The 25,761-nt window shown below is 46.4% G+C and overlaps 2 protein-coding genes across 2 annotated transcripts in view; both read left to right on the top strand.

The window, feature by feature from the left end:
• The window catches only part of GRHL1 (grainyhead like transcription factor 1), a 290,338-nt gene that overhangs the window by 61,131 nt on the left and 203,446 nt on the right, over positions 1 to 25,761 (top strand). The window lies entirely within an intron of this gene.
• RRM2 (ribonucleotide reductase regulatory subunit M2) lies at positions 9,140 to 14,061 on the top strand. Its single transcript, XM_048937601.1, has 10 exons — positions 9,140 to 9,272; positions 9,366 to 9,443; positions 9,576 to 9,713; positions 9,852 to 9,968; positions 10,540 to 10,673; positions 11,323 to 11,417; positions 12,129 to 12,262; positions 12,692 to 12,796; positions 12,931 to 13,044; positions 13,439 to 14,061. Exons 1-10 carry the CDS (start codon positions 9,180 to 9,182, stop codon positions 13,589 to 13,591), a joined length of 1,161 nt encoding a protein of 386 aa, XP_048793558.1. The 5' UTR covers positions 9,140 to 9,179; the 3' UTR covers positions 13,592 to 14,061.

Genomic DNA, 25,761 nt, shown 5'->3' with positions numbered 1-25,761 from the left:
TGGCAATACCTTTATTTATTTAACAGGCTTCCTAGAGAGGTGCTTGGTGCTCCACGCCTGTTGAGGCTAATGCCCTCAATAATATGCTTTAACTCTTGATTAGCCCTGAAATGATCAGGAAGTTGGACTTGGTGATCTTTGAAGATACCTTCAAAGCTGTTCCATTCTACTCTACTCTACTCTACTCTACTCTACTCTACTCTACTCTACTCTACTCTACTCTACTCTACTCTACTCTACTCTACTTTACCCTACCCTACCCTACCCTACCCTACCCTACCCTACCCTATCCTATACTACCTTTTGAGTATGCCTGGTTTCAGACCTTTGGTTACCAACCAGCTGCCTCCCTAGCCGTGATTCCTGGGTGGAACATGTGCTGCTGTCTCCTCCAGGAGCACCCACAGCACCGATTCACCTGTTGCAGTTGCGAGCAAGCCCTGCCTTAGCTGCACCTCATCCTAACACCACTAAAACATGTTGACATCTTGTGCAGTGGGACAAGCCGCAGCCTTGAACAAAGCTGTGTGGCACCAGACAGCATTGAGTGGGCTAGCAAGTGGTACCAGGCTTGGTTTCCCAAGGCAGAAGCTGTTACGCTTCTTGGACAGCATCTGATTTGTTTCTCCAGTTGCACAGAGGAAAAAATAGCCAAGGTTAATATTTTACCAGCAGGCAATAAAGCTGACCTGGAATTCAGACATCTACATGAGCTGACAGGGCTGTCACCTGGCAGCAGGGCTATGCAGGCTGTCCCTGTATGCCCCCGGCCCGCTGCAGGCTGCAGCCAGGGCAGTGTCCCACACATGAGCTGGTTAGAGGCATGCCCTGGAATAATGTCAGGGGCTCCAGTCCTGGAATAACTTGCTGAGAGGCTGTAACGTGATCATGCCTGATCTCTTTGTGGTATGGACGAACTGTTTTGGTGCTAGAAAGCCTGTGTCTGCTAGACAGACTCAGGGATTATAGGGGTTTGTAACAGATGCCAAAGCTGGCTCTGATAGAATGAGGTGGAGGAGCACCACTAAGTGGTGAGGCAGGGCAGGAGCTCCCAGGTCTTTATCTGGGAAGGGCGGTGTGAATGGGATTGCTGGGAACATCAGCTGTGAACAAACCCTCCTTTAATCTATCTCAGCTTTAAAGTGCAAAATGATGTGCTTCTACCTGGGGGGAAGTGTTGGCATTTTTCTAGTTGAAAGAACCTGTACAACTTTTGGTATTTCACATTTGAAGAGTCTAATAGTAGGGAAGATTTTAAAAGCATTTCCTTTCTAAAAGTCAACCCATACAGCATGTAGCTAATGTACAATATGCCTTTCAGCATGCAGCTAACTACATCAAGCTGTGCTGTTCTGGAACACAGGGCTGAGGTTTTGGAGCACAGGGATTTGCACTGCACTTACTCTTTTGCTGCTGGGAGGTTACAAAAGGGAAGGAGGAGAGGGAGGACCACTCCCCTGACTTCCCCAAAATATGGGTCAGAGATCCAAAGCTTAGACTGTAAACTCAGTGATCGCATCTTCTCTGAATGGCAGATCTGGATACAGAGTAGCTTGACTGGGAATGGAGATGGGAAAATCAGTAGTGCTGGCAAGGAATGTTTTCTCTTTTCCAGTTCATGAAGGGGCAGAGACTCCAGCAGAATGGATGAACCTCCCCATGGAAGCATGCAGGTGTTCCAGATGCCCTGGAGGTGGCTTGCCTGGCCTTCAGCCACATCTTCAAAAAGCGTGAGGTCTCTATAGGCCACAGAATCACAGAATAATAAAATAATTCAGGTTGTATGGGACATCCATAGGTCTCAGTCCAACCCTCTAAGCAGGGCCGTCTAGCACACAGCTCAGGGCCTCACACAGTGTTGAGTATCTTCAAGGATGGAGACTCTGGGGAACTTGCTCCAGCACTTAACCATTTTCTTAGTAAAACGATTTTTTTCCCATGCACACAGCCAGAATTTCTCTTGTTCCAGCTTGTGACCGTTGCCTTCTGTCCTGTTGCTGAGCATCTCTGAGTCACAGATGTCACAAATACAGCAGAGCATTGACAACAGCTTATATTTGGGCAATCAAATTCTATTTGGGGTTTATTTTAGTGAATGAACATGCAACTTGTCTGCATGGGGGAAGAAAGTAGCATCTGGCTCAGCTTCTGACCTGTGTAAACAATTGGAAAAAATGATGACATTTGCTTATTTACTTTTCCCACAGATAAATGAGCTCACAGCTTTCATTAGGCTACTGAAAACTTAGTATTCTTTGCTCAGGATTATTCCAAACATTCGCATGTCCACCAGTTATTGTTTGTAGTGTAGATGGAGCTAGACTAGCACCGAACAGCAAGAGGCTAAATTCCCATCAAACATGAGGAAAAGTTCTTCACCCTGAGGGTGGTGAAGCACTGAGCAGGTTGCTTAAAGAGGCTGGGGCTCTCCGTCCCGTCAGAACTTGCCTGGCCCAGGGCAAACTGCTCTGACTTGGCAGCAGGCCCTGCGGGCAGGTAACTGTGATGAGGCCCATCCCATCCAAATGTTTGGGTTTGCCAGGGTGTTGTGTCAGCTGGAGGAACACGGAGCTGTTGGTCCTGCTGGCAAAGACCATCCCAGTGGGAAAAGGAGAAAGGGGAAGAGGCTGGAATGGTCAGAATGCCCACCTGTGGCCTGGAGGTCGAGCCCCGTGCAGCCTAGCCAAGGGGCTCAGAGACTTTGGGGGAGAGGCCACCAGGCCGCCCTGCCACTGCCATGGTTTGTGTGTAGCCCTCCAGTTTTGGTGAGGGTGAGAGACCGGAGCAGTAGAGAGGCAGCCAGGTTGTGTCAGAAAGCCTCTGGGTCATGCACAAGCCCTGGCCAGCCTTATTTACCGCACAGATGGATCCTCTGAAGCTACATTTGTTTGCAAAGAAGGCTGAAGTCCAGTTCTCTGGGTGGCATTGCTGGCTGGGTCCCAACCAGTGACCAGCATCACACCAGGCCAATGGGATCACAGGCTGTAAATGCTTATCTGCACATCATGCTGTCATTAATGGATGAAAACAAAGCAGCTTGGCAGAGTAAGTCACCCCTCGAGTAGTTGGCCCTGGATGTTCTGCTACTGAGCACACTGAATATGGTGAACCAAGGCTTGTTGCCTCTGCTTGTATGGAGATTTAAGCATCGAAGGGGTGGTGCACAGGAGGGAAATGTCTGTTGTGAAGCCAAAGGAAAGCTGATGGTAGGTATGTGTGTATGTATTCAGTCTTAGTGGATTTGACAGCTCTGTTTGTCTGAAGATGGAAAATCTGAGCAGAAGAATTGGAAAAGCAGAGTACCTCATGGGGGCAGGCCCCAGGGAGCAAAGATGCTCTGCTTTGAGAAGTAATTTGAAACAGATCTATGGGATCTGTGATATTACTTATTCATTTCCTTTAATCTCACATGGTATTCTTCTGCTGTTACTCTGCTTTTCTACAGGCCTGAGCTGTTCATTACCATCACACCAAGCATGACTGTAAATGACCAGCTGCAGCCTTGATTGTACCTTCTGCGTACAATAAATACCGCCTGGACATCACCTCTGCAAAAATTTCCCCTTTTCTTCCCCTGGAGCTCTTGTCAGCTCCAGGATGATAGGAAATATCTGTATCAGTTCCCAGCAACACTTCAGTGGTGCTTGCTTGCAGACAAATTTGTGTTTCCCAAAGATGGGAAGAAATTCCCAGAAGAAGAAGGTCAACAGCCTCGGGTACTTCTAGAGATCAGCACTCAAATGGAATCCACCAGTGATCAAAAGGAAGCATGGTTTAGTCCAAGAGATAAGCAAGGGTAGCCTTTGGAAAAGCAACATATTCTGGTGGGCTTGGCAATCTACCTACAGTAACACCACCAGCTCAGCTTGTGCTTATTGAAATGAAGTATTACATGTTAGCTGGAATCAGCAACAAAAGATGGGTGATAGAAAATGTATCAGCTTTTAGCCCAAAATGCACCAAATCATTTTTTTTTCCTCCATCCCTATGTTCAGATAGCCATCTGAGCTGGGCTCATGTTGAATACATGAAGAACATCCCTTTGTTACTTTTTCTCAGCTGTGTAGTGCTCAGAGACAGTTAGTTAAAGCAGATGACTTCATGTCACTGAGTCATGAGCAAGTCAAACTTTTGCCTACTGCCTGCTTCTTCTGAGGCATGTCGGGGCTTCTACAGGAGCACACTTACATAGGAATAATAGGTTGCTTAATAACAGGGATTTTGGTGCTGAGCTTTGTAAAATGTCCCTTACACAGATTGGGTGTTAAAGTTCTGGAGACACTGACACTGTTTATTACAAAACGAAGCTGTAAACACAAGATTTCCCTGTGAAAGCATTGTGTAACTATTAGTTAATTAAGCTTCCCCGCCTCTGTTCAGGTGGATGTGGTTACCTCTGCTCTGCGAAGGACAGAACAGAGCACAGCAGAGGGTTTGTTGGCTGTTATAAATTACTCCCATATCCTCAGGAGAACCAGTGCTGAACGTCCTGATAATGGGGGTAGGTTTTTGAAGTATTTAATTAGAAGGTTCTTTCTTATTTTAAAACCACAGCTAAAAGGGCCATGGAAGAGTCCCTTGGACACTTCTATTGGCTGACAACATGTTGATGCATGTTAGTGACTTGATAGGGAGCTCTTGCTTTGTGGGGTCTGCTGGAGGATGTCCTTGGTGCTTCAGTGCAGCATGGGCACAGTGAGTCTCTCCAACAGCATGCCATTGTGGGTTTGGCAGGATAGCTGCAAGGCTTTCAAAGCCTGAGTGCCTGGGTGGTGTTTCTGATGGCATCCACGATGTGTCCTCTGGTAGAGGAATGAACAGAGCTACTAACCACTGACCCTTGCAAACCTGCCAGAGGTAAAAAATAAAATAAAATAGGAAAGAAAAAAGGCAGCAGAGCAGGGCCACACTATTTCTAGCATCTCAGAGCTCTGAGCAAGAGATGGACAGGTGAGGAATTCATTGCACTGGGGCAGGCTGCGGTATCATGCAGGTCTGTGTGGTCTGCCTGCTGTGGAGCGGGGTGTGGGGCTGCACGCCAGCATGCCCATTAGTGTGCTAACTGTTGCCGTTTAATCTCCAGCATCTTGTTTGACGCCTTGGTGTCATAATGATGGCAATAATAAATGGTGTGCTACAAAGCTGTGTGCGTGGACTCGCTTTGTGCTGACAGTGGTGCTTTGCTCCCGGCACAGCTTGGTGCCAGCCTGCTTCCAGCTGAGTCAGTTGGAGCAGGCAAAGCCCCGACTCAACAGCTGGCACCGTTTCAGGGGCCATTGTGCTGGGTGCAGCAGAGCTCAACGCGCCCTTCTGCTCTGAGGGTCCCCAGGGGGCAGTTATCTCAGAGGTGTGGGTCTCAGTCTCCTGGGACGGCAGGTTTTGGGGCTTTTGCAGAACTATTGAAGCAGCACAGAGACTGCTTGAGGTTGTGACCTGCGCCATCTGCTGCTCCTGAGACAGAGAAGTCCTCAGTTAGGACTGCAGGGTCACACCGGGAGCAGGGCACGTTCTTGCAGTGCTTTGCATTCCTCTGCAGGGGGTTACTCACACGTCCTGTAACCCATTAACGTCAACCCATCGAGTGTTGTGCCGAGGTTACCTCGATCTGGTCGCCCTCAGGAATGTTGTAATGACTTCTAGAGTGTGTTGCTGATACAGGTGTAGCCTGAAATTGTCCTTTTCAAACATCAGGGGAACAAAGCTCTTCCAATAAGGGTGCTGAGGCACTGGCACAGGTTGCCCAGAGAGGTGTTGGATGCCCCATCCCTCGGGACACCTGAGCTGAGGCTAGATGGGGCTCTGAGCACCTGATGGATCTGTGGATGTCCCTGTTCATTGCAGGGGAGTTGGACCAGATGGCCTTCAAGGGTCCCTTCCAACTGAAACGGTTCTCTGATTCTGTGACTTTTAACGCCTATCATCCGGAGGGACATGAGCACTTCTCAGTGCTTTGATTTGTTACTTAACTTTCTTCAGCTTTTTTGCAGCGTCCAGATTTCTGTATGAATTTCATACACGAGTTTCATAACCTTTATTTTAATCATGCTAGAAATGTCATGCACTGTGCTACAAACACAGGCTGGTAGTGAGAGGCATCCCGCTGAGATTTCTATTGTGCTCCCAGCAAGCAGAATACATGGCTCTTCCCAGCACAGTGCATAACCACAGCAGCCAAGGTCTGCTGGGGAAAGAAGGATAAGGTTTCTTCTTCCTTTTCTTTTTCTAATTTTTTTTTTTTTTTAAAGTTTGCTTTTACACCACTTCCAGAAGAACTTCCTATAAGGAGGTTATTTAAGTTTCAAATGACACTTTTCTTGAGAGCGCTGCAAGTGGGAGACTCTTTGCCCTTCCCTTGGTGAACAAAACACAGCTGGTAAAATGCTGAGCTGTGACCAGGGAGCTTTCCTGGATCAGAAAGCTGTTTGCCTGAGCTCACTGCTTAAAGGTCTTCAGGTCCAAAAAACTCCAAACCCACCCCAAAGCCCAACCTCACCATATTTTTGCTCTCTAAACTCCAATCGTCAGTCTTTTCTCTTCACAGTGCTAAATGTAAATCAACCATGACAGGTTGTACAATGTTACAGCAGCTTGAACAGGTGTGAACAAACAGTGAGAAGAATCTAGCTAAAAGCATGCTCCTGAAACATCACTGCTGGAGGCACGTGGAAAGGAGATAAGTGAAAGAACAACAAAACATTTGTCCAGTTTGGTGAGAGGAGTCACTGCTGTCTATCACACCTGTAAATACTGATATTTATGAGTACCTCTCAAATAATGAGCACTAAACACTTTACCTTTAGGAGTCAGGAATTGATGCCATGGGCCTATTTGGATTGCTCAAAGGCTGTGAGGTCTCCTGCTTGGAGATCTTCAGAAACCACCTGGACGATGTGCTGGGCACCCAGGTCTGGGTGTTCCTGCTGGAGCAGGGGTGAGTGCCAGGAAAACCAGTATTTATTACTCAGAGGAGTATCCAGGCTGGATGCAACCTGGCATAGGAATTACAGCAAAAGGGAAGGCTTCTGCTGGGGGTGTTGGCTGCAGCCACCTGGTTTTAGGGCTGAGGAAGGCTGTATCTCCCCCAGCAGCTCACTGCCTCTTGGTGCTGCAGCTGCAGGGTTATGTCCCTGGAGATGATGTAGCCCATCCTTCTTGGAGACCATGAGTAGGCAATGGCCAAGTCATGTGGTTCTTGTTCAGATAAAAACATCTCCATGAAACCAGAGGAGGGTCCAGCATTTGCAGGTGTGTGATGTCCTTTGAACAGAATTAAAAAATCATTAAAGTGGAAAAGACCTCTAAGATCATCTCGTGCAACCACCAACCCATCCCCACCATACCCACTGACCACATCCCTCAGTTCCACATCTCCAGTTCTTGAACACCTCCAGGGATGGTGACTCCACCACCTCCCTGGGCAGTCCGTGCCAGTGCCTCACCAGTCTTTCTGAGAAGAAGTGTTTCCTAATATCCAGCCTGAATAGAATCATAGGATCATTAAGGTTGGAAATGAATACTAAGATTATCTAATCCAACTCTGTGAGGTCCTTCTGGGTTTATGGCATCCCAGGTACTGCAGCACAGGGAGAAAAGGACAGGGCCAGAACTACTTAATAGAGGTTTCTTTGCCACAACATGGGGTTATTTTCTCTGTTGGTTTGGGACTCTTCTATAACGGGAGGTCTTTCAAAGTGCTCCAGATGTGCTCCCACTGCTTCCCAGCTGAACACATTTTCGGGATGTGGAGAGGCGTTTTGTGTAAGCGGTGGGACAGGACAGAAGCTGGGAGTTACCAGCAGGACATTCACCCTAAGATTGCTCATTTGCTTCCCAGCTCGGAGCCGTTCGGAGGCCGCGGGCTCCCTCTCCCGTCCCCGCCGGGTTACGGCCGCCGGGGGGCGGATGGCGGTCACACAGCGCTGGGCTGTATCTTGCAGTAGTGCGGCTCGTAGTTGTTCTGCAGACACAACAGGCTGGATTTTGGGGGCCAAAAGCCGATGCTGCAGCAGCAGTTGATGAGGTGCACCAGAGCTGTGCTGTGCCGCAGCTCTGCTTAGCGTGAGCAACCTTTGGTGCTCGGGAAGGAGGGAGCTGGAGTTGCCTTCCGGCACACACAGCTTCATGTGAGTAAATGCAGAGGAATGTAACCCAAAGGAACGTTCAGTATTCGTTTTTTGATTGTGATTGACGGGCTCTGTGAGTGGGGACGGCCAGTAATTTTCCACCTGCGCCAAGAGGGAGTTGAGATGCACGCTTGCTCTAGTTAGGCCATATCTCCTATGTCGGTTCTGCTTAAGAAGCTGACGGTAGAAGTGGTATGGAGGAGTGATGCTCTTTAAGTGCCTGGTCTCACTGGCCCAGCTGCCATGCACACAGGGATGCTGAGGAAGGCACCCAGATCAACGTTGCTGTCGTGAACTGCTTTGACGATAACAGGGGAGTGGAATTGGAGGCATTACCTCCACGTACCGCCTGCCTGGTGACCAGGCTGGTAAGGACACTGTTCTCACTTCCAGATTGATGGACCACGGTGACAAATACCATGCTCAGCCTGGGGCAGTCTGCCATACAGTCAGTTTGGGCTGCTGCTCTGGGGCTGCTGGGCAAATGCCTGCGGTGTTCCATATTTTTTTACCCTCAGTAAGTCTGCAGATGACACCAAGCTGGGAAGAAACGTCGATCTGCCTGGGGATAGGAAGGGCCTACGGAGGGATCTGGACAGGCTGGATCACTGGGCTGAGGCCAGCGGGATGAAGACCAACAAGACCAGGTGCCGGGTCCTGTGCTTTGGCCACAACAACCCCAGGTCGCGCTGCAGGCTTGGGGCTGAGCGGCTGGAAAGTTGCATGGAGAAGAAGGATTCCCCTCCCCACAGCCCTGGACAGGGCAAACGCCGCAGTTCCGGCCATGGCCGGCCGTAGGGGCGGGGCCTCCTCAGTTTCCCGCGTTTTTGCTCCCCAAGGCTGCCCAAGTGCCGGGCGGCTCCTTCCTCCCGCCTTCGCCACTAGAATGGAAGGCGGGGTCCCGGCCGGCATTCCAGCCAATACGCGTTGGGGGGTGGGCGGCCGCGGGCTCGGCGTGCGTTGTGATTGGCAGCCGAGTGTTCTGGCGCCAAGTTCGAAGAGGATATAAAGAAGCGCGCGGCCAACCCCTGCTTACTCTCTTCCCGCGCTGCCGCCATGCTGTCCACTCGCGTCCCGCTCGCCGCCCTCCAGGAGCAGCCCCGGCTGTCCCCCCTGAAGAACTTAGCGCTGAGCGACAAGGAGAACACGGTGAGCGTCCTCCCTTTCTCCCTTCTTCCTTTTCTCCTGCCGCTCGCCCGGTATGACGGAGATCTCACCGCTCCCGCGCCTCTCTCCTCCCAGCCGCCCGCGCTCAACAGCAGCCGCGTCCTGGCGAGCAAGACAGCGCGCAAGATCTTCCGGGAGAGCGAAGAGAAGCCGGTGAGTGCTCGCGGCCCCGCGCCCCCCGCCGCCACCTTCCCCTGAGAACCGCTTTCCCCCCGCGCTGCCCCCGCTCCCTCGCCGCCTCCCTGCGGCGCGGTGCCGTCCCGAGCCGCTCTGTGCTCCCCGCAGGTGGCGCTGGGCGCGGAGCAAGAGGAGGAACCGCTGCTGCGGGAGAACCCCCGGCGGTTCGTCATTTTCCCCATCCAGTACCATGACATCTGGCGGATGTACAAGAAGGCCGAGGCTTCCTTCTGGACGGCGGAGGAGGTGAGGTGTCTCGCGGCTCCGGTGCATCTCCGCCGGCTTTTTCACGGCGCGCTCTTGCGTCGCTCCCCTCGGCCGTGCCTCAGTGCGGGGCGGCCCTGGGCCCAGGCACACATCTCAGCGGCCCTTATTCGTGTGTAGGTGGATCTGTCCAAAGATCTGCAGCATTGGGAGTCCCTGAAGCCTGAGGAGAAGTACTTCATCTCTCATGTCCTTGCCTTCTTTGCTGCCAGCGATGGCATCGTAAACGAGAACTTGGTGAGTGTGTGGAAAGAGCCTGATGGGAGCATCACTGCCCTTAGTAATGTGTTCAGCTTGCCTGGAGAGGTGGTAGATGCCTGTCCTTGGAGACACCCAAGGTCAGGCTGGATGGGGCTCTGTGCGTTTGATGGAGCTGTAGGTGTCCCTTCTCATTGCAGGGAGATAGCTTTTAAGGGTCCTTTCCCTTAAAAGGTCCCTGGGCTCTGGAATGGACTGCCCAGTGAAGTGGTGGAATTGCAGTCCCTGGCAGTGTTCAGAGGTGTCTGGATGAGGAGCTACAAAATAGGGTTTAATGCTTGTGGTAGTAATGGTAGTAGGAGGACAGATTAGATGATCTTGCAGGTCCTTTCCAATCTTGTGATTCTATGATTCCAATGCAAATGATTCTATGGGTCTGTGACTTGTAACTGTGAGGGGCTACTACTGCTCTTTATGTTGAAGCCCATGCACCTGGAGTTAATCTACAGAGTTCTGTGGGCTGAGCAGTGGTGGTTGCAGGCAGCATCAATGCCTCTGACCTGCAGCTTGGTTATAAACATGTTCACAAATGCTCATTTGTTTCCTCTAGGTGGAGCGGTTCAGTCAAGAAGTGCAAATCACAGAAGCACGTTGTTTCTATGGCTTCCAGATTGCCATGGAAAATATACATTCAGAAATGTACAGTCTTCTCATTGACACGTACATTAAAGATTCTAGAGAGAGGTTGGTATTGCCTTGTAATGAGAGGTTTGAAGCTCTTAATTGTTGAGATGTGTTGCCTATAAGTTACTGCGAAGTGGAAACTGGTTTTTGGGTTTCAACAAGACATAAAATACTGCTAAAAGGGTGCTTAGGTGCAACTTTAGTAAAAAATATCTGCTCTTATGTGTGAAACTTCACTCAAGTGAAATGAAACTACAGTCACAACACTGGAACTAAGGAATGTAATTATAAAAGACAGAAGACAAGATTGTGTATAAAACTACAGTAAGCCCTCATGGTGGGTCCACCGAACCTAACAGGTGGCTTTATAGTATTGTTTTTGAGTCTTAGCACTTTGATCACTGAAGACTGGAAGCTGATTAGTTTGTAGTTTAGAAAGCCTTGTTCAAGTATCACACTTTGTAAAACAGTATTCTCCTGGATGTTGTCATAGGAATTCATGTGAACTGGTGTTGGCCTGACAGGGAAAGTGTTGTAAACAGAGTAGATGGACATAAATGGAGCTCAACTGGTGCAAAATAAAATGGAAAGATGCTGAAGTATTGGGGTGAGGCTGCAGACCACTTGTAAGAGAACAAGACCATCTATGGCTATGAATGTTGAGTTTGTTGTACTCATGTCTCATACTGATGAGTTTTCTGCTTTTCAGGGAATTCCTTTTTAATGCTATTGAAACATTACCATGTGTTAAGAAGAAGGCTGACTGGGCCATACGCTGGATTGGGGACAAGAAAGCAACATATGGTGAGTACATCTATTGGAAGCAAAGTGAAATTCCTCCCCTAGCAGAAGAGGAACCACTATTTCTCTAGACTTCACAGGGATTGTTTTTGTCACAAGATGGATGAATAAATGCTCTTCAGTGTAATTATGGAGATAAAGAAAATTTTAATCTTGCAAATGGGTTTGAATGTTTGTAAAACTGTTGGTGTTCTGAATGATGATAATGTATGTGGCAGTCACCATTCCTTTGGCTGCCTGCTGCTGAGCAAACTGCTGAAGTGACCAGAACAGTGTTGGCCATTCTCTACCAGGGGACTCTTGACAGTTGTAGGCTGTGGCTCCTTGGTGATTCTTGATGCCTCATTTCAAAGGTGGGATCACAGAGGTTATTATTTTATTAGTAATAAAGCATCCTTTGTGGCCAGTGTCCCTTTTAATGGAGGGATGAACAGATAGTGACTTCAATTTGCTGCTGAAGTGACTACTTTGTGCAGGTTCACCTAGGAGAAGGATTTTTGGCTTCAGCTACTCTATTTTTGCTATTTATGATGCTTTCAAACTTAACTTAGTAACTGGAAACCTCTACTATAATAATTTTCAGGATGAGCTGTAGCATACTTCAATAGAAACTTCTTCATTCCTCTTTGGAGGACTGCTTGCTGCTCGTATCACAACTTCTGAGTATTAATCCTAGTATGTTTTTATGATTGATATCAATCTGTCTTTTAACAGGAGAACGTGTAGTAGCATTTGCAGCAGTGGAAGGAATCTTCTTTTCTGGCTCTTTTGCATCAATTTTTTGGCTGAAGAAAAGAGGCTTAATGCCTGGACTCACTTTTTCTAATGAGCTCATCAGTAGAGATGAGGTAAGAATCAAGTTCCAGCAGTTAAGATGGTAATGTGCCACATAGCTTGTTAGAGCCTCTATTTTACAGCAGGAATACATTTAGAAATGGGTGGTCTGTGAAGCTCACTAAAAAGGTTTAAATATGTGGCACTGTGGATGGATCTTACAGCAGCGAATGAATGCAAGCACCATTTCACAACTGAAGTAGTGTCAAGTTTCTCACCAGCTCTTGCTCTCAGTGTACCTTGCTGTGGGAACACGTGCAGTTGGTATGGCCTGAATTCACGTGTGCTTCTTTCTGGTTAGGCAGAAAGCTTTGTGTAGATAGCAGCTCTGTAGCAAGTACCAAGATGGTGCTTAGACTTCAGGCTCTATGTTCTGTGCTACTGAGCGGAGCAGTTCTTTTAAATCTGTATTCCTGAAAGACCTTTCTGATATTTCCTTCAAGGGTTTGCACTGTGACTTTGCCTGCCTCATGTTCAAGCACTTGATACGCAAACCGTCGGAGGAAAGAGTAAAGGAAATCATCATGAATGCAGTTCTCATAGAACAGGTAATTGTCTGCTCCTGTTTGGGAACTTGATCACAATTAAGTGCAAAGCTATGGAGCTGTTGGGTATAACATTACCCCAGACAGCTCAGAATGAATGCCGGCTTCTGTACACGATGTGCTTCTATTATCTGCAGGAATTCTTGACGGAGGCACTGCCTGTTAAGTTGATTGGCATGAACTGCACTTTAATGAAACAGTACATAGAGTTTGTAGCAGACCGGCTGATGCTGGAACTGGGATTTAGAAAGGTAAGGCTAATACACAGACTCTGTCATGGGGGGAAAAGATCATATTAAGTTTAATTTCTTCCAGAAACCCAAAGCCTAAAATGGCAGCAGCATTATTGATATAAACTCAGTTAGTAGTCCCACAGTTAAAAACTGTTTGGACAGCCAGAGGAAAAAAAAAATCAAAGGATGCTGATGAAAACAATGTAGGAGTTGCTGTGCTTCTCCACCAAATAAGCTGTGGTTTAAAGACAGACATGAACATAGTAGAAAAGGCTTGGGATCAAAACTGGTTTACTTAGCTAATAAGCCCACTAATAGCATCATTGCACACCTCTTCTTTACCACTTTTAGTGTTTTCTTGTATTGAAGATTTGGGAATTGTAGTGACTATAGAATTGCCTTTGCATTTCAGATATACAAGGTGGAGAATCCTTTTGATTTCATGGAGAACATCTCTCTGGAAGGCAAGACCAATTTCTTTGAGAAGCGAGTAGGTGAATATCAGAGGATGGGAGTCATGTCAAAGCCCACAGACAACTCTTTCACCCTGGATGCAGAATTTTAAAAGGACTGAGACATGAGTTAGTGTGCATGCTCCCCTCTTTGTAAGGAAACGTCAGGCATATTGAGTCAGCATGCCTTGATTTTTGTTTTAAAATGCCATTCTTGAGCAGTGTGGTGATATTGGTACTTCTAAGGATGCTAGTGTAGCTCTGACAGCAAGATTCCTTTTTATTAGGTTTTGCCAAGGGCGTTAATTAGAATGCTTAGGTGAAACATGTTACTCTTATGAAATGTGGGCATCATCCTTCTGCTAGATGGGGGGTAATGGGCAACTTACCACTGGCTTCTCTAACTGCATAAAGAAGCAGTTGAGAATTTCTGATCTTAAACTCACTGAATACCCTGGAGGCAACAGCATTGACATCACTGCTTTCTTAGCAGGTTCTAAGTTTACTTTTTTAACTATTATTTTAATAGTTTGTACATAAATCAGGCACTTTATTTTTCAAAATAAAGAATTGTCTTGAAATACTCTAATGGGTAAAATGCAAGTCTTGAGAATTTTGGAGCCTTAAATGTTGTGACTTGTGCTTCTCCTGGTGTGTAAGATAAATGAATGGTGCTACAAAACAGTGATATTTAAGTCTGTTGAGCATAAAGGAACTTGGCGTGGCAGGTGAACAAATGGATCAGTTGTTACTCTGTGTATTGAAAAATAACATGCCACTGGCTTGTGGGCTTATTTGCTTTTTTTGATGTCTGGTAACATTATTTAGTAATAAAGAGCTGGTTGGATTTGAAGCTGTTCTGGCTTCAGTACTCCAATGGGCAAAGCTGCGTGTTGATTTCCTTCTGCATTGTGGACTTCCTGAGGAAATGCAAGTTCTGCAGGAAAGAACTCCTACTGTCTGGTTGGCAGATGCTGAATTAAATGATTGTGCCTAACTAGAAGTCTACAGCTGTAAGTAGGTGGTGGTTCAGGGTAAAGCCAGTGAATTGGCTGGGGCAACATCCTCTGATTCTGCATCTTATTGTTAGGTTGGTTTTAATGTTTAGTATTGAATGAAGAGAACACAGAATGCTACTCAATGACAAGAAGTATGCTTAATACAGCTATGGTAATGGCGTGTGGAATGTGGAGGAATTTCCTACGGTGTCAGGTTGCACTGTTGTGAATGAGTTGCAGTGAAACCACATTAATTCCTGCTGAGACTGAAAGTAACTGAAGTACAGACTTCCATGATAGGACACCTCAGTAACAAGGTCTGCCCTGCAGGCGTGCCTTCTGTCGCCTTTTTGGTTGGTACTTTACAGAACTTACAGCATTTCCATAAACTGAAAAAGTGAGTTGGTGTCTTCCTGCCAAAGCGTTCCCTCTTTGAAGTTATATATAATGTACACATTGTTTCTTTGAGAGATGCTGTCTTGGCAGAGAATGAGCCGATTTGCTGGTCTTTGCTCTTTCCCTTGAGCTCACTGAGGCTGATGGTGTGTGACTGCTCTTCCCCTGAGCCTGAAGCATCAGGACACATGTGTTTCTAAGGCTATATTAGGGAACAAAATGAAATTATTTTTAAAACCCAGCCCCAAAGCCTGGCATGCAAGGCAGAAGATAGAAGACTTTTAACAGATGGCTCTAAAACGCCCTTGTAGCACTGATGTTGGTAACAGGTCAGTGATTACCACAGGCTGAGAACATATTGGTAACTCAGGTAGGGGCATGTTACATCGACTGGCCAGGCACACCGTTTTGAAGCACTGAAACTCAATGCTTGTTTTTAAAGTTATTAAGCAGCTTTCCTGCTAAATACCAGCGTATTTCTTCAGCAAATTGGATTTTGTGCTCTATCGTTGCTTGTCTCAGTTAAAGCTTTGATCAAATTGATTTAAAGCATCAGAACTCATGGTGTTATTTGGAGCGTGAGACTAGCGGGAGGTGAATATGAAATGTTTAGCTGTGTCATAGTTATCTTTTCCTAATTGATTCTTATGTACTTAGAGGATCACTAGATTGAAATGATTGGAATGGAAGGCTTTAATTTGTTATCCCTAATTCAGGAGATAGTATGTTGAAAATTCAGTTCTACTTCCTATCAGGGCAATTTGAAATGGATGTGTGGCCAAGCAAGATTCCTGTAATGGCAGACAGGAGGAAAGTCTTTTAGCTAAGTGTGCTTATAGGGTAATAGATACCATAGACATAGAATCATGGGTGTGTTAGAGATGGATTAGATAAGAATTAGAAGTGATTCAATGAGAGAACAAGGCTTGCTGTGGCTGGTATTAATCTTATTCTGGTGTCGCTGGTGTGTAAATGCCTGCTTAGTTTTGGTTATGAACTCACCATAATGCAAATAGCTTCTTGCTATGTAGCCTGGGGAAAAGCTATGCATATAATATTCTTTATTTCTATGCTTTATGCTCTGTACTGTGAAGGTGGTGGAGCTGGAACAGGCTGCCCAGAAAGGTTGTGGATACCCCATCCCTGGAGGTGTTCAAGGCCAGGTGGGGCCCTGGGCAGCCTGGTCTGGTATTAAATGGGGAGGTTGGTGGCCCTGCCTGTGGCAGGGGGGTTGGAGATTCATGATCCTTGAGGTCCCTTCCAACCCTGACCATTCTGTGATACAATCCTGCCTTTATTTCCCAGTTTTCACAAGGAGAATTGCACGTTTTAGTCTTGGTTAGTTGTACATAGATCATGTCCAAGTCTTGATAAAGTACTTAGTTACTGGAAAATGCTTACTTCCTAATTCAATGGAGGTGTCATTTGTTTGACACTTGATCCTCTTAAACACTGAGAATGAAATCTGACAGTTAAAAAAAAAAAAAGACGAATAGACAAGAAATAAAGGAAAAACATACTCTGAAATGCATACAGGAGCTGAGTTTGAAGAACTAGTAGATATTTGAAGTGAACTGATGAAAGTGCTGATTTCTTTACACATTTCTGAATGAGAACAGCTGTCTGCTGGGGGTTCTGGCACAGTAATTGCTGCGAGTGGAAGGCGATTAGGATAGTAGAGGAAAAATACTGAGGGGTAAGTGAAAGCAGTTGTGCCTGGTGCAATGCTCTGCCTGTCAGTTAATTTATGCAGAACTGATCCCTAACTATTCCCCCACGTGTTTTACTGTTGTTAATTTTAACAGCTTTTAATAGCACCAGACAAAATGGAAGAACAGTGACTGAGCATTTCTTTTCTAAAATTTATTTCCAACTGTGACTGTAATGGGGAAAAAAAACAACAACAAAAACAAAACAAAACCAAAAAAAAACAACCCAACATGGCTTCAGGTAAGAAAGCTCCCAGGTAAGAAAACTCTTTACTGGTGCATTTTTTTTCTTTTGAATTACATGTCAGACATAAAATCTTAAGCAACATGGAGGAGTAAGGGCAGCAGCCACTTCTGTCTTGTGCTCAGGAAGCAACTGCAACATTAGAATGTAGCGACAAAGAAAATCCCCAGATTTCTCAAATTTCCTGGAGTGATTACAGCAATTTGTGCCCAGAAGAGGTCAGAGAACAGTTTCTGCTGCTCGTGCCTGCAGCAGGGCACAGCCAGCCTGCAGATCTGAAGGAATATTCACAATCTGGTGCAATACCCAAAGGGTAACCGCTTCCTCTACACCAGTGAGAAGTCAAACTTTGCCCGGCGGAAAGCAGTAAATGAGCAGAGTTCTTCTGTCAAAGCCTACTTCTCAGTCAGGAACAGCCCCTTTTATTTTAAGCTGTTGATTACATCTTAACACTTTGGCCTCTTTTTTTGCCTAATTAATTGTAAGAAGTAAATGCTTTTGTCAGAAGAGATTTGAGAGTTAGAGTTCAGTCTCATGCCCTGCTTGCTGATGCAAAGCTATTGTTTTTCGTTAGGGATTTGCCCGTGGGAGGGAGAATTACTGATATCCAATGATATATCAGACAGTCGTTTGATTTCTGAAGAAAAACAGCCTTCAAATGCAGAATGACCAAAAGATTAAGCTAACAAAATGTGTGGTAGGTCTTTGTGCCACAGACATCCATTTTTAAGAATTTTTATTGCTTCTGCCTGAGCCTGCAGAGTAACTGGGAAATTTATCCCTTTGGAGAGTATTGTGTACTTAAAGGATGAGATTTTTTGCTGGTGACATCTTCAGCAACGATTTCACTGATCCTCAGACAAGGTGGGGCTCTTGGTTAAATGGAAGATAAGTATGGGATGGGATAAAACAGGAACACCAGTTCTCAATCCCACATGCAAGCATCAGCTGAGAAATACCTGCTACTGTCACCAACCAGAGTGAGCAGCAAACCCAGGGCGCTGCTGGTCACCAGAGCTGTCTGACTCTTGATCATAGCCTGCATAACCACCACTATGTGCTTCTGAATCTACAGGGGGGAGATGCTCTAAGAGAGGGCTGCACGTGGCAGAAGAAAGGGCTGTGTCAGAATCCCCTCCTGCTGTGGATGCTTATATTCTGAAAGCAGGAATTCTGAGATGCATCAAAGGGAGAATGGATTTAAAATGAATACCTTTTCTTCCCCGTGCTGTTATTCACTGCTTTGAGACTTCAGATATCAAGAGATAAATACCTTAATGGAATGGCTTTGTAATAATTAGTAACCCAGTGACCAAAGCCACCTTCTTCTTCTTTCCATGTAATGTAGTGTGCTGCTCATGCCACAGGCAGCACTGCTTTGCTTGACAGTGAATGACGGGGAGGTGCTTATGCCATACAGCACTTGGCTGATGCTGAACACCTGTGTCTGCAGTTTTTTCTCCTGACCATGGAGTGTTCTGTGTTGAATGCACACTTGTTGGATACCCCCGATGCTTCTCAGGCAGGGGGGGGAGCATCCCAGACCAGTTCCTGCTGTCAGTTATCAGTAAGTAATTTGTACTTCCAAGTTTTGTAGGATTTGACTTGGTGTGAGAGATTCAGTTCTTGTGTATCTGCAGCTTGGGGGAGCTGAGCTTCCAAAAAAAATGGTCTTCTCAGTTGTTCCCGTTCTTGGGACTATAGGGGGTGCTGCTGTTCCTGTTACACCCTCCAGAACTGTTGAGGGCTGCTGGTAAAATCCAGGATGGGCCTTGTGGTCTTTACTTCCTCTAGTGCAGTATACTAGAGTTAAACCCTTTTTCCCCCTAGGAGCTCATTGTAGTAACTGGGCCAGCTGGGTAGTGAAGTCTGCTAAGGGAATTGATTAAAGGCTGAACTCTTACTGAGAGAAAGGGGGGTTGCAGGTATTTCTGTAGCTGGACAAGTCTTCAGGCAAGCCAGTTCTTGCAGTGCACACATACCCTGTTTCTTTCTTGTGACTTTCTCACTCGCTTTGTGCTGTTTTATGTAATGTTTAGTTTTTCTGTTATCCAGAAGCTTTCAGTATGTGTATTTGTGTCAATGCTTCAGAACTCATGTCCATCCTCCCACCCTGAATCACTGCTCTGCAAGACACTGACATGTGTTTTCCAGCCCAAGACACAACTGAACAGCAGGCTCAGGTTGCCACGCACTTCAGTTTTAGCTGGGTTCTGTACACAGCACTGACAGCCAGATTCCATGCACCTCTCTCCTGGTATTTAATTAAATGATTTATCTCCTCTATGAATTTACTTTTGGAGTAGTGTGGGGCAGGGAGGCAGGGAGTTGTCATTAGGTAACTTCAGCTCACTGCCTAAGAACAACACTGGAGATGAGCATGGCAAACAGAGATGCTGGCAGGGCTAAGTGTTCTTATTTGCAGATGACTGTTTTGGTTGTGAATTTCTGTGATGCCACTTAAATGCTATCTCAGCTATAAGGAGGGCTAAATACAATTCAGTTCTAAAAGGAATTGAAGTATTCATTGTGTATTGAATTCTGTAGCAGCTTCAAACAAAACATGTTCAAGGCTTAACAGTAACTTTACAGTTTCAATTACTGCTTCTGGAAACTGTATGTTCTATTGATATAATATCACATTTGCACTAGATAGTGCTGTAAATGTATGTAGATAGAGGGGAAAAAAACAAGACTGGATTTATTGCTGTGTATGAACTAAAACTGGTATGGAGGACATAACAGAGTTCGTTCTTAATGCTCTTCTATAAAATGCTTATCCCTCTTTAAATTGAGAAGCTGTTTACTATGTCGAGTAGGCTAACTTCATGAGAAGGTTTTAATCTTGCTGCTTTTTCATTACTTAACTATGATACTGCACTTTCCACCACTAAATCCCAGCTTTACTTGTGAAAGAACAGAATGGCTGGGATACATTGAGAATCACAGAATCATAGAATCACCAAGGTTGGAAAAGACCTTCAAGATCATCCAGTCCAACTGTTCACCTATTCCCAGTAGCTCCCACATTTTAAATTGATTAAAGCAAAAATAGTGTTTCAAATGAAATGTTAAATATTGTTGTATAGATATTTAGGCAGCAGATGGATTTCACTGCTTACGTCTCTAAATAAGACAAGAAAAAGGATTTTAATATGCTCATAAACTTGAGCAGAGCTGTTAGAGCTGTTCAGGCTCTGGGGAGGAGGGGGGGTTTGCCCTGCTTAGGAGAGAAGTTGTTTGCAACGATGAAGAAATTCTGCTCGAAGAGAGCTGTCTAGAGATGGGCTTCTCCATTACCAATGTAGAACTGGTCCCTGGGGTTGTGATGACATGAGCCTGTGGAGGTTTGTTGGATGGATGCTGCTGTGCCTGGGGGATTGCACATCTGGTTGGGGATCTCCTCCACATCTGAGCCTCCTGCAGCAGCTGTCCCCTCACTGCTGCAGGTGGGGGGGGTTGGGCTTTCTTCTAGCTCCTACCCCTGTGCATGCACTCTGCTAACTCAAACATTATTTCTCTTTGAGTTAGGATCTGCCATAGTAGTTAATCCAAGGTTTAAGGAGAAGAAGACAAGATTTAAGGAGAAGGCTGACAATCTTTTTGTCTCTGTCTTCCTTGGAAAGGAAGTCTCAGCACACAGCCTTCAGACTTTTGGTTTGGTAAGAGTGGATTGGGGAAGCAATATCCCTCTCACTGTGAGGAACCTGAACATCCGCAAGTCTATGGGTTCTGATGAGATGCATCCCAGAGCCTTAAGGGAATTGGGGAGTGCCTGCCAAGCTACTCTCTATGATATTTCAAAAGTTGTGGCAATCAGGTGAAGTCCTTAGTGACTGGTAAAAAAAGGAAACATATCCATCTTTAAAAAGGGTAAAAAAAGATGACTCTGGGAACTACTGACCTATCAGACTCACCTCTGCTGGGAAAGATCATAGAACAGATCCTGCTGGAAGCTATGCTAAGGCACATGGAAGACAGGGGCTGATAAGAGAGAACAGCATGGCTTCACTAAGGGCAAATCCTGCTTGACCAACCTGGTGGCTTTTTGTGATGGTGTCACTGCATCAAAGGACAAAGGAAAAACTACTGATGTCATCTATCTGTGATATCATCATCATATGTGATTCAGTAAGGCCTTTGACATGGTACCCCACAAGATCCTTCCCTCCAGACTGGAAAGATATGGATTCGATGGGTGGACTCTTTGGATGAAGAATTGGCTGCAGGGTCGAGTCCAGACGGTGGTGAATCTCTCAATGTCTGGGAAGAGATTGATAGCAAGCAGTGTCCCCCAGGGGTCGCTGCTGGGGCCGATAGTCTAATATCTTCATTAGTGACATTGACTGTGGTCGAGTGCACCCTCAGCAAGTTAGCTGATGACACCAAGCTGTGAAATGTGGTTGACTCACTAGAGGGAAGGGGTGCTATTCAGTGGGTCCTAGACAGGCTTGAGCAGTGGGCAAAGGTAAACCTCACGAGGTTCAACAAATCCAAATGCAAGGTCTTGCAACTGGGTTGAGGCAACCCCCATTACCAAGGATTGAGAGCAGCCCTGCTGAAAAAAGACCTGGGGGTAATGATGGATGGCAAGCTGGACATGAGCCAGCAATGTGCCCTCACAGCCCAGAAAGCCAACTGTACTCTGGGCTGCTTCAAAAGATGTGTGACTAGCAGGTTGAGGGAAGTGATCCTGCCTCTCTACTCTGCACTGGTGAGACCTCACCTGGAGTACTGCATCCAGATGTGGAGTCCACAGTACAGGAGAAATATGGATCTGGTGGAGTGTGTCCAGAGAAGGGCCACAAAAATGATCCTGGGGATGGAATGCATCTCCTATGAGGTCACACTGAGAGAGCTGGGGCTGTCCAGCCCTGAGAAGGCTGTGAGCTGACTTGAGGGTGGCCTTTCCTTATCTAAAGGGGAGCTACAAGAAAGAAGGGGACAGACACTTTAGCAGGGTCTGCTGTGATAGAACAAGGGGAAATGGCTTCAAGCTCAGTGAGGGGGTAGATTTAGGTTAGGTATAGGGAAAAGTCTTTTGCAGTGAGGGTGGGGAGGCACTGGATCAGGTTGCCCAGAGCTGTGGTTGATGCCCTGTCTCTGGAGATTTTCAAGGCGAGGCTGGATCAGGCCGTAGACAACCTAATCTAGCTATGGTTTCCCTGTTCACCTCAGGGGAGTTGGACTAGATGGCTCTAGGAGGTGCCTTACAACTCGAAGGATTCTATGATCGTGCTTTGTGATGCTCTGTGTCTGCCTGCAGGTTCCCTGTAGCAAGCATTGCATTTGGCTATCAGTAGGGGGCTGCTGTGTAAGGATCTTAGCTGATCACCCTACCCTGCCTGCTCTCCTTTAGTGCTGGATGAGCGTCACATCTGGGTGAGAGCTGGGCTGCTGGAGCTTCCCTTCTGGAAAGACATGGAATGTATTCCTATACTTGAATACAAGACATCCTGTTTACTTGCTGAGTGCAGGATTAGAGTACGTGCACAAATCATGCTCTGCACAAGATTTCACAGCAGGCTGTGTAGTCTGTATTGCTGGGATTTTTTGGGGGGCTGTCTGTTCTGCAATATGAGTGCTTCTCCTGCAGCCAGTGCAAACATGCCACATACAGTGCACTCACAGATCTGTCACCATGCAACACAACTGAAAATGGGAATGCTTATAAATGATCGACTTACTAATACTTCCTTTTGCTCGTTGTTCTGCCCTTTCCTAGGCATCACAAGTCAATTCTGTAGCTCCTGGGGAGACCAAATTCCCATGGTGCTGTCTTGAGACCCCTCAGAAAGGGAGAACCTGATGCCTGTTAATTTAGAGTTTTCCTGCATCTATTAGGGTTATGCCTCTCTTTTCAGCCTTCTGTGGAATAAAATGAATCCAAACAGGAAGGTGGATTTGATATTAGAAATCCTGGGGTGAATGGGAGGGTGCAGCAATGAGAAGGTAGCAGAGGTGAGTTCTTCATTTTGTCATCTAAAACCTCCTCTCAGGATGGTGTCAGTATAGCAAAAGCTTGCATCAGGTTCAATTGCACAGTAAGTCTGGGGTGAGGTGTTAATGGTGGGTTTAGCAGGTCTGAACATACACGCCTGCCCTCTCCCTGCTGCTAACTGAAGCACTAGCTTGTATTTAACCCAGGTGGAAGGCAGCTCTTGTTTTGAGTGGCTTCACCTGGAGAGCACATTTGACTTACTGAGAAAACTATGTATTGCTGAGCTTGGTGGCTCGCTTAAAGCACTGAACTATGAATGGAGCTGTCAAAATTGAGGGCTCACCATGGAGCAGCTCATGGGACAGGTGTGATAGAGCGCTGCTGTCCTGCACAACTCCTGTGCCTTGCTCTTTATGCTGCTCCCATGGTGGGGTAGAGCAGGCCCTCGTTAGCAGCATCTGTCTCAGCACAGCTAATCAGCAGCTTGGTGCTGCTTTGTGGCTGCTCAGGTCTGGGGAAAGCTTTCCAGCAACTATGGTGTTTGGAGCTGCTGCAAGCAGCCTGCTTTGAAAATGCTTCTACAGCCTTAAGGGTGCTCCTTTCACCATTTCATTGGGACAATTTACGCCTTGCTTCCCACATGTTAAAAGCATAAAACGTCTATCTGGTGTTAGCTCATCCCATGTGTGCTGACTGGCAGAGCCAACCAGAAGCCCTATGGAAACAGTGGAGAACAGTGCAGTGCTGCAGGTGCTGGGCTTGTAGCTACCAGTTGTTGGCAAAGCTGGGGCTGCAGGCTGCCTCTCAAATACTTACCAGAAAATTTACTTGGAATTTGTGACTATCAACTATTACATGGTACAATTAAAAATAGAGTTCTTGCCGGTAATCTGTCTTTGTTTTCACAGCGTGCAGCATGCTTTTCAGAAGAGCTGTACGTTTATGTTTTCCCCAAATTCTGCTGCAGCAGTTTTGCTAATCAGGGCCTTTTGTGCTTCCAAACATCAGGTTCTTAAGTAGAACAGAGATGCGAGAGGCTCACCAAGAGGGACAAGCAGGCTGTGGTGAGCTGTGAGCAACTTGGTGCTGTCTTTGCTGGAGTGAGTGGCGCTGCTCAGCGGGCCCTGTAATGAGGGTGAGGGCAGGCTGCGAGGCCCTTACAAACCTGCTCTAATTAATGAGCTGCCTTCATGCTTCCCTGCAGCGCGGGGTGCCACCCTGCTGGTTCAGGCCTAAGGCTTCGCTGATCCTGTGCCAGGCCTCCCCAGAGGCAAGTTAAAAACGTCATGTTCTTGTTTAGAGGAGAACAAACCCTTTCTCATGAGGGCCCTGAGAGCCTGGCGGTAAAGGGCCGACTGAACTGATGCAGCTTTTGCTCTGGACCTACGGACAAGCACCTTGTCCCATGGGGAGCTTCAGGCAGTGGAGGTTCGTGCTGTGGCAGTGCCTGCAGCCCCAGGGCACCAGGCTTTGAGACAGCACCAACTTAAAGGAAAACTAAAGCACATATGATAGGTGAAAAAGGCCTTCTAAGCTACTGACCCCATAAGAAAGGCCTGGAAGTGAGGGAGCTGGGATTGTTCAGTCTGGAGAAGAGGAGGCTTGAGGGAGGTCCTGTCACTCTCTATGATCACCTAAAAGGAGGTTGTGGTGAGATGGGGTTGGCCTCTTCTCCCAGGTAACTGTGACAGGATGACAAATAATGGTTTTAAGCTATACCAGGGGAAGTTAAGATTGGATATTAAGGGAAATTTCTTCTCCGAGAGTGGTGAGGCAGTGGCATGGACTGCCCAGGGAGGTGGTGGAGTCACTGTCCCTGGAAGTGTTCAAGAGCCATGGAGATGTGGCACTGAGGGATGTGGTCAGTGGGCACGGTGGGGATGGTTGGTGCTTGGGCTAGACGGTCTCACACGCTTTTTCCAACATTAATAATTCTATGATTCCTCATTAGCATCTAACTAGTAATGGTCTATTTGTCCCTGTTGTCCCTAATCCTGCTGGATACAGATATGGATGAGTGGTAAAGCTCTTCTGCATGAGGGATGGATGCTTTATCACTCTCTTTGAGGTAATACATGTCGTAATAAGTATTCTCAAGTAGAAAGTAGTGTTTTTCTCTGCATGTAGCTATTTATTTTGATGATGTTTCAGTAACTGTGAAATGCCAGGTACTCTTTCAAAACAATAGTTTCTTTAATTATTTATACCTTCAGGATCAAAAAAGCTTTTATTTTGCCTGGTTACAGTAACAGCTAGGTGAGTCAGAAGTGTAATTACTAGTGCTATCAGAGGAACTTTGATATTTCTAACAGGAAGTTTAATTATAAACCGAATCACCATTGTGTCCTTTGTTACCCAGGCCCATGCTTCCCAATGATATTTTTAGGCTCGTTGTGCATTACAGGTCTGTGGTTCCCTCTACAGAGCAAAGGGTTCCTAATGCGTGGTACTGTTGGTGGCTCTGCTTGCCCATTGGAGAAGAGTGTCAGACATGGGAGCAGAGGGTTGGCAAGATGTTAGATGTCCTTACTGTGCTTCCAGCGTGGCAATGCCCTGCCTCTGCAGGGTGCTTCTGTTGCACTCACAACAAAGTGTTTTGGGTACAGATTCCTGAAACTAGATTGTTTTCTCTTTGAAACACATAACCATCATAACGCCTGCGCCCTGACTCCCTGGTATCTTCTTGACCTTATCTCCAAGTGCCCAATTATGAGAATAGTCACGACTTTTCTTTCAGTGCTGCCTGCAAGATGAGTAATTTCCCACAGGGCAGCCACATTTCCTTGTTGTTGATCTTGATTAGGACAGGTGTATGACAAATAATGCTGCCCTTAAAGCTTATTGAATAATCTCCCCAAGCAGTTGTTAATTATTACATAAAGCCATTACCCTCAGTTTTCCATTGACGTGGTGCTGAAGATGTTTAATTTTAATTATCAAATTGTCAAAGGGATATTTATTCATCTTGGACAAAGAGCTGCTGGCACAGAACTGG

This window comes from Lagopus muta, chromosome 2 (genome assembly GCF_023343835.1).
Source record: "Lagopus muta isolate bLagMut1 chromosome 2, bLagMut1 primary, whole genome shotgun sequence".
Lineage (NCBI taxonomy): Eukaryota > Metazoa > Chordata > Aves > Galliformes > Phasianidae > Lagopus > Lagopus muta.
This window is presented reverse-complemented; position numbering and strand designations above follow the sequence as displayed.